Source organism: Athalia rosae, chromosome 5 (genome assembly GCF_917208135.1).
Source record: "Athalia rosae chromosome 5, iyAthRosa1.1, whole genome shotgun sequence".
Classification (NCBI taxonomy): Eukaryota; Metazoa; Arthropoda; class Insecta; order Hymenoptera; family Athaliidae; genus Athalia; species Athalia rosae.
This window is the reverse complement of record NC_064030.1, coordinates 10,515,771-10,524,484: the sequence shown is the minus strand read 5'-3', so window position 1 is coordinate 10,524,484 and position 8,714 is coordinate 10,515,771. Positions and strand designations below refer to the sequence as shown.

Here is an 8,714-nt window from a genome sequence, read left to right as displayed (position 1 = left end):
TTATAAAAGCAGGATCACAATGTTCCTAATTTCAGCCATAGATGGCGCTCAAGGTCGATTTTGTGCACTGAAATGTGTAGTGAGAGACATGGTGATAGAAGAGAGAAAGAGTAAATCCAAGTGAAAGAAATGGAGATGTTATGACATTGTATTTGTTTGTAATGACATTCGTCTACTTATTGCGATCATGATACCACGGTGATACTCTGACAACTACAACTAGGTGAGTACAGCTCGATATTGTATGATTATCATCGACGGCTTTCAAATAATAAAAACTTTTTTCATGTAGTATAAATATTTTGCTGCGAGAGAAGACTTAACCTTAAATTTCATTGACCATTTTGTTTCGGTTCAGAATCATCGGCAAAAATGCCCGGATGTTCTGCAGGTTATTGCACGAATTCCGCTGCCAAAAAATTTCAAATGTGCAGATTTCCCGCGAATCCTATACGTCAGCGCATATGGATACAGAATGTCCATCGGGAAGATTTACAGCTGGATAGAAATTCATATTTATGTGAGGTATGTTTGATGAGATCTATTGTAGCAATTGATAAATTGATGATAAATTAATGATAAAAATCGTGCTGCAATTTCACATCTAGAGCACACATAAATGTAAATTGAATCAAAGTCAGTACTGAATTAGGGGTTAAGTATACATACACATATGTATGTACATGTATGTATGTATTAGGGTGGGTCAAAAAAACTACTATTTTTTTTTTTTGAATCTCACTTACAAAAACTTGTTGCTAGGCACCTTTAGAAAGGTACACAGGATACACAGCCAGTGAGGGCTCTTAATATTAATGGGAACATCCTCCTCATCATAGATTTCTATTTTCAATTCAGTTTGATATTCACAAAGTCATGTTTTATCACCAATAGCTTGTTAAGCCCGTACTATGGTCAATATCTGTAGGAAATTGAATGCTCTACAAAAATGGTACCTTATACTTTTTCGATAAATCTTACCATTTCAAAGATATTCAAGGTCAAAAATTGAAGAATTTAAAGAAAAATCACTTGTTTTCCGGAATTTTGTTACTGACTGAGTAATAATTATTATCGAATGAACTGCATTGATTCTTGTAGGAAATTTAACGCTCTACAAAAATGGTTTCCTGTACTTTTTCGATCACTCGAACCATTTCGAAGATATTCCCATTTGAATTCCAATATGCAGTGCATATGAGAAAAAAAAAAAAATTTCGAAAATTCGAAAAAGTATAAGAGACCATTCTTGTAGAGCGTTAAATTTCCCACAAGAATCAATGCAGTTTATTCGATAATAATTATTACTCAGTCAGTAACAAAATTCCGGAAAAAAAGTGATTTTTCTTTAAATGATGATTCTTCAATTTTTGACCTTGAATATCTTTGAAATGGTAAGATTTATCGAAAAAGTATAAGGTACCATTTTTGTAGAGCATTCAATTTCCTACAGATATTGACCATAGTACGGGCTTAACAAGCTATTGGTGATAAAACATGACTTTTGTGAATATCAAACTGAATTGAAAGTAGAAATCTACGATGAGGAGGATGTTCCCATTAATATTAAGAGCCCATACTGGCTGTGTATCCTGTGTATCCTGTATACCTTTTTAAAGGTGCCTAGCAACAAGTTTTTGTAAGTGAGATTAAAAAAAAAAAAAGTAGAAGTTTTTTTTGACCCACCCTAATATGTATAGGAATAAATTGTATAATTTACTGTATCTCTTCAGTCTATTTCATGCTCTAATGATTGTTTCTGCATATACATATAGAATCATTTCACAAGTGACATGTGGGAAATTAATCATAATGGAAAACGACGTTTAAAGTCAACGGCCATTCCAACTATTTTTGAGAACTCGTCTCAACGAATTATGATCCAGGAATGCCTGGTCATCGGTGAGATTTATACGTATTACAATGAGTAACCAACGATCTTATTCATTTATTTATTCATACATTCATTTTTCTGACAGACAACGTTGATGCTATTCAGAATGAAGCCACTACCGTTTTACAACCAGAAAGTCGAAAAGTTTCCAAGCCCACTCATGAGGAAAACTCATTGGAGGAAGATGAACAGGTTGAAAATCCTAATCAAACTTCATCTCTGCAAGAGGTTGTCAAATCTGCGTGTTCCAATCGGCAACAATTAGATGAGCAACTGAAGAGATATGAAAAGTTATTCCAACGCAGTGAACGACTGAGAAGATCTATGGCGTTAAAGATGAAGAGAATGAAGAGTAAAGTCAAAAGACTGAGATATGAAGTACGCGTAAACAGAGATCAGACCGGTTCAAGCAAAATTTTTAATGAAGACCAAATATTATTATTAAATAATCAATATAAGAAAATACCACGTTGGTGTGATGAAACTTTAAACAAAGTATTGAAGCTGAAATTTGAATGCGGTACGTCTGGGTACAATGAATTAGTGGAAAAACATTTCTCTTTGCCAAGTTTACGCACTTTCTCCATTAAATCTGAAAATGATTAGTGGAATTTCTGATGAAATTTTCGAGTTCTTGAACGTAAAAGTATCACACTTCGAAAACGATACACATAAAAATTATGTGTTTGTATTAGACGAAATGAGCATCATGTCAGGGAATTTTCATGACTCGTCTACTGGCAGTATGTATGGCAAATTTGCCATTAGGAATTCATACTTTATGATTTATACTAGCTGGATTAGCTGGTAGCTTGCATTTTACTAGACTGTTATTCAGGATTACGATATCGCGATATTTGGGAAACCTTGAGGGTCTCTAATTTTATGAAGAAACCCTACAGACATATACATCTGGAGGAAATCTTCCCTATCTTAATCACTGATCTTCACCCAAAAGTGGAAAACTTGCTGGAGCAGGCTTGTATGTACCTATTGCTATCTTTGCATCATTTTGCTCTTGTGTAAAAAATTACCCGATGCTCCATCCATCTAATATATGTGCTCTAAGGCTAGAGCACAGTAACACCGTTTGAAAATATATGATCGGTTAGGACGCTTTTATCACGTGACAAACTGTGTTCGTACCGAGCTTTTCAGCTAAGACGTTCAGCTCCATTAATGAATTCAGACGTTGATCTAGCTGTGTCTACCACTTGTGCAGTAGTCGAAAGCAACCAAGTGAATTTTAATACGAAAAAGCGTAAATAGTAAAATCTACATGGTCCATATGTAGAATTTGTAATGAACGTAATCATGGTCAATTTTATATGCAGGGTAGATTTATGAAACGTTTACAAAAAATATACGGGTAAGTGATACAATTATTCGACCCACCAGAATGTGCCCATCGCCACCAAATACCTTGATGCAACTGATATAATACTCCTATAAAATACCTAGTAACAGTTGATCATGATTAAAAAATTGTATAACGTGTATAAAATAAAAAACAATCATCTAACAAAAGCTAACATAAAATACTTTGACTCAACAAAGTTTAATATTATCTCTACCATTCAAGGTTCTGGACTATCATGAGCATTGAATAAATGTAGAAACGGTTAAACCGACAGTGGAAATCAGAGGTCAAGCTTCACAGTCTATGACAAAGTAGACCTCGTTTCGATGATATACACTTGAATGCAGTTGGTAATTAGCCGAACTATTTCTTGAACCAACTTAGTTCGATGTTGGGGGATATTGTTGGTAAATAGTGCATTGCACTCCATCATGATTATGGCTTGCGGTCAGGTGACTGGATGAACCACCTTGGCATTGAGAAAGTGATATCATCATCTACAAATTATGACAAAATATTACAATTTTGATTTATTAGCATCCATTAGCGCCTTCAGTTTTTGTGTCAACATAATGTTCCCCTTGATCTTGAGCTTCCCGCGCATGAAGGCCACTTGGGGATTCAATTTACCCAGAGCCTATAAGAATCAACAAAGAACCAAATATGTGAGATATTGGATGAAAAACATTATCGCAGTTGTGAATGGTAATTGTTTTTTTTTGCACAATAGACAAAGTCTTAACTCACAATATCAACCATATCAGAGTCTTCCACCGTCAATGTTGTGTCAGCCTTACCAGATTTTAAATCACCTTTGTATACTTCCCCTTTTTTCAAATCAAGAGCTAGAAAATCGTACATTAATAGTATTTTATAAAAAAAAAATATTTGGTTATCGTTTTATTTGGCTCAGTTTGATAAGAGAACTTACTCCACTGTCCTTTCGCTGCCCCGGAGCTGGTTATGTTGTAAACAAATACACCATTGATTTTCTTTGCTTGGTCTGGATGTGTTTTAACATAATCACTTATTGCTGCAAAGACTGCATCACATTCTAAGATCTCTTCAGCTGAGCACACGGCGGGTTGAATGGGCTGCATTTTAATGCCTTTCAAATCTATAAAGCCACCTACAAAATAAGATGTTTTTATAAATTTAATGCTTGAAAAAGATCATAAATTGACGTCACACCACAAATTTCAGGTGCTACTGAACTGAACTATAGTAGATTTAACTTTGCTGAAAAAAGGGTTAAGGTTATAGTAGAAGTATAATGTGACAGCGTTGTTATTTGTCCTAACATTTGCAAAAACCAAGATATGGTTAACTTGAAAGACACGCTATCAGCTCAAACGACTCATGATGATAAACGTATCTACACTAGTCTACTAGAATCCTACACTAGGGCGTAGCACCGAATAAATGCGAATAACGATATAAAAATGGTAACCAAGAACGCTTCTTTACCTTTAGAGTTATAAAAAGAGGATAATATTGATTTTTACTTTGATTTTGTTAGCTGATAAAGTATTGAAAGCACACATAAATTTGTTCCTCGATATTTTTATCGAAAATTGGTTAGGGTTTGAAATTTTGTGAAAGAAAAATACAACCGCGTACTCAATGCAACGACGCCGAGTAGCAACTGGCGTCTAATTTAGGTAGACCCTCGTAGACCTAACAGTGACGTAAGACTTTCATAATGGAAGGAGTGAAGATTGGCCAATCGCACGACACATTTTCAATCGGCTGGCTTACCCTTACCACCGTCATCCGGCAGATTGTATAAATTTTGCTAACACAAACATCGTAAGAGCGGACTTTAAACTGTAAAAAAAAATAAATAAAATAAAATTGAACTAACAATGACGATAATGCGGACCGATGAGAATGCAAGATTATCACGGCCTTGAAGCCTGTCGGTTTAGTATGCTGTTGATAATGCTAACGGCAATGATGATATTGATCGAAACATTAATTGATTTATGGATATTTATCTATGTAAAAAATAAACCGTACCTGAAATAACTTTGTTTTTATTTTCTATAACTGTTGTCTCAAAGTGAATTCTGTTTCCCTCTCGCCACATGTCAGTTCTCAACGTTTGCCCCGGTATGACTGGTTTGGAAAAACGAACCTGAAGTCAAAAAAATAAAAAATCAACGAATCAATGAATTGGAATGAATTCATGCCCGTGACCCCACCAGTACACAGTTCTATATTACACTTTCAAATTTTATCACTCGATTAATTCGTCCCGGAATAAACACTCGTTTATTTAATATGAAACAAAGATATAAGTCAATTGTAAGCAAGGGTATGTCGCCAGCGAGCATTTAATAGAAATTCATTTTACCTTTAATGCTTTGAACAATTCCGGACTTTCATAAGCGTAAGTATCGATGATGTGTCGTGTAGAAAATCCAAGAGAGGAGAGACCGTGCAAAATTGGCTGCTCGAATCCTCCGATTGATGAAATGGTCTCATCTACATGCAGAGGATTAAAATCACCGCTCAAACGATACACAATTGCCTACAACAAAAGAAACAAACTGGATCAATCAAGTTAACGACCGTTTGAACATCCATATTTCAAATACAATCGGTAAACATTCACCTGGTCAATGGAAGTCTTTTGAATTCTTGAAATGTCCGGTTTTCTGTCGGGCACCGGTATTGTTGGAATGAGACTACGAGAATTTCTTGGCCCCCCAAACCCACCTGAACCAATAGCAAAAACGGAGACTTGCGAAGTGGCCAACAAATCACCACTCTCAACATCCACTGTATCTCCTGTGAAAAAGCGTTTCATTTAAAATGAATATTGCCACAAAACACCTGTAAGTCTGATAACGATTTCAACGGCGAAGAGATTGCTGAATAATAAATTATGCCTACAAACCTTGCATAATGATCAGAGCTCCAGACCCCTTGTCAAGAACATCAAGAACTTTATAGCGTGTTTCAACGGTAGCCTCAATAGGTATCTGCTTATGAACTTCGAGATACTGTTCTCCATGAAGGACCTAAAAAAAAGATAAATGGGCACATGATGGACTCGAATATATGTATATCACCCCATCAAACGTTTCGGCACGTGATGTACCTGGGCTGGATCTAAATTCAATCCATTAGTGGCTCGTTGAAGTATATCACTGTTTACCATGGTCATTGGACCAAAAATAACATAATACGATGGTACCGCGGAAAACTTCGGATGATTTTCATACAGATACATCATGTCTGTGGGATTTTCTTTCGTAGCTCCGACTAAAAACGAAAAATTTGCATATTAAAGCTCATGTGATCGTGTTCAGGCGAACACATGAAAATTTTAATTGTGCCATACTTCCTAAAGCATAGATGATAGTGTCGCGACTGGTGTAGGAGTATCTGGCCACTGCTTCATGCTGAAAAAAAGGCATATTACACTGACTAAGAAAATGATAAATCCAGAGTCTTTTCCTTTCTTACTTGTCCGTTTAAAAATAAGATCGATTATCAATAATGAATATGGTTACTCACAGTTTGATCCTGTGAAGGATTTTCTAATACTTTCAATACCGTCATCAGTTCCAAGGATGCTTCCTGAACGGAAAACAAAATTTCTTTATGAATATGGTCGTCATTTACAAAATTTCGAATACAACAGACAGAGTATATTACCTGAATAGATTCACAACGCTTGGCTTTGCTCATGTCTGTAACATCGTCCCAATTATTTCTAGCATCTTCTGGGGTAACAACATCGGTTATTTTCGTTCTTAAATTACTCCCAAGGGATCGTACTAAATGACCTGCAAAAGAGAGTAGAAATTCAAACACTTTTGACAATTTAGTGAGCACCAATTGTAACCTACATTTCCCAGCCCAGCCCATGGCAGACTCAATGATGGAACCATTCTCAGTAGAGTCTTCATGACACAGCCATACAACCACCGGGGCAACTAACTCTGGTTTTAGCTCATTGAAAAAATCTGAAAAAATGATCCATGAAATCGATAAAACGAAAATAGAGGGATCAGCCATCGAACAATCTGACAATTAGATAACTGTAAACCTGGTGGAAGAATGTCCTCGGTCAATCTCGAAGCTGCAGTTGGGACGATTATATTAGTGTAAATATTAGAACTTTTTCCCTCGATAGCTAAGGTATTAGCCAATCCAACCAGGCTCATTTTGGCAGCACTGTAGTTGGCCTGTCCAAAATTTCCATACAGTCCGCTATTACTGGATGTTACAATAATGCGACCATATTTTTGCTTTTTGAAATACGGCCACGCAGCTTGCGTAGTTTTGAAGACACCCTTAACGTGGACGTTATGAATCAAGTCTACAAATATATTTGAAATATAACTCTCTTCCGGATAGTGACAAATAATACAACTAACAAAACATTTTATTAATCTTCAGCGTACCCCAGTCTTGGTCTGTTAATTTAGCAAAAGATTTGTCACGCAGTATACCGGCATTGTTCACTATAACGTCAATTCGTCCAAATGCCCTAATAGCCGTAGCTACAATTTTCTCACCATCGGTGACAGAATCATAATTGGCAACAGCTTTGCCTCCTGGAACAAATCAAGCCGTCAAGTGAATACCTTTGCATGAATAACTGGGTAATCTAATTTGAATCCAACAACTTCGGTCACTGACAAGAAGCTGATAAAAATGAAGATAAGAAGATTGTGTAACACAAATCGAAATTGTACGAAAATAACGATATGGGAATACTGGTTCTAACCATTCTGCCGGATCTCATGGACGACAGAATCAGCAACCTTGGAGCTACTTCCATCTCCGTGACGGCCACCACCCAGGTCGTTTACTACGACATTGGCACCTCTGGAACCAAAGAGAAGAGCGTACGCTCTTCCCAGGCCTAATAATATTTAATATCAGTTATCATCAAATTCAAAGGAAGTGTCATCTCCTCGAAACCAAACTGAGAAGGAAAAATGATGACGACAAAAAGAATACGGATGCGTACGCCCGGTTAGGTTGATTGTGAATCGCTTTGCGGCCAAGCTCGCTTGGGCAACTTTTCGTAGGCGGCACAGCTACACGAAAAAGTTGTCCAAACGCGCACTTGGCCGCGAAGAGATTCACAATCAACCTAACCGGCCGTACCTGACAAATTTTTAGCAGAATACAATATTTTCGGTGCAGCTGATGTTTATTTACATATACACAAATATAGACGGAGAGACAGTTCTAACCTGTAAACTCAACAGATGAATTTGTTTACCTGCTCCAGCACCGGTGACAATCACCACACGACCATCGAAACGTAATTCTTCTGGCATCTTCAGGACTTCAATGAGAGTCGAAGATGTTAACTCTTTGAATGACTTAGCGAAGTGATCATTGAGTTAGAAGGGGCTGGGCCACTGATATACATACGTATGTACGTACGTACGTACATGTAAGCTGGGCAAAGCGGGCAAAGTTCAGGAAATG

General features: G+C 36.7%; 1 protein-coding gene and 1 pseudogene across 2 annotated transcripts; one reads left to right on the top strand and one right to left on the bottom strand.

Moving 5' to 3' along the window:
• Positions 1 to 50: 50 nt before the first annotated feature.
• LOC105685771 lies at positions 51 to 3,421 on the top strand (annotated as a pseudogene).
• On the bottom strand, positions 3,217 to 8,683 carry LOC105685765 (peroxisomal multifunctional enzyme type 2). 2 transcript variants are annotated; one of them, XM_012400156.3, is made up of 16 exons: positions 8,503 to 8,683; positions 7,999 to 8,136; positions 7,673 to 7,825; positions 7,315 to 7,587; positions 7,115 to 7,231; positions 6,921 to 7,051; positions 6,780 to 6,842; positions 6,604 to 6,664; positions 6,361 to 6,524; positions 6,157 to 6,280; positions 5,872 to 6,047; positions 5,611 to 5,787; positions 5,274 to 5,391; positions 4,186 to 4,383; positions 4,002 to 4,099; positions 3,217 to 3,891 (listed from the first exon to the last, which is right to left on the bottom strand). In XM_012400156.3, the coding sequence occupies exons 1-16, from the start codon at positions 8,558 to 8,560 to the stop codon at positions 3,772 to 3,774; spliced, it is 2,169 nt and encodes a 722-aa protein (XP_012255579.2). In that variant the 5' UTR covers positions 8,561 to 8,683; the 3' UTR covers positions 3,217 to 3,771. The 2 variants fall into 2 exon arrangements, with proteins under 2 accessions (XP_012255579.2, XP_020707826.1); XM_020852167.2 differs by lacking the exons at positions 5,274 to 5,391; positions 5,611 to 5,787; positions 5,872 to 6,047; ... (8 more) ...; positions 7,999 to 8,136; positions 8,503 to 8,683 and adding an exon at positions 4,722 to 4,913.
• Between the last annotated feature and the right edge of the window lie 31 nt (positions 8,684 to 8,714).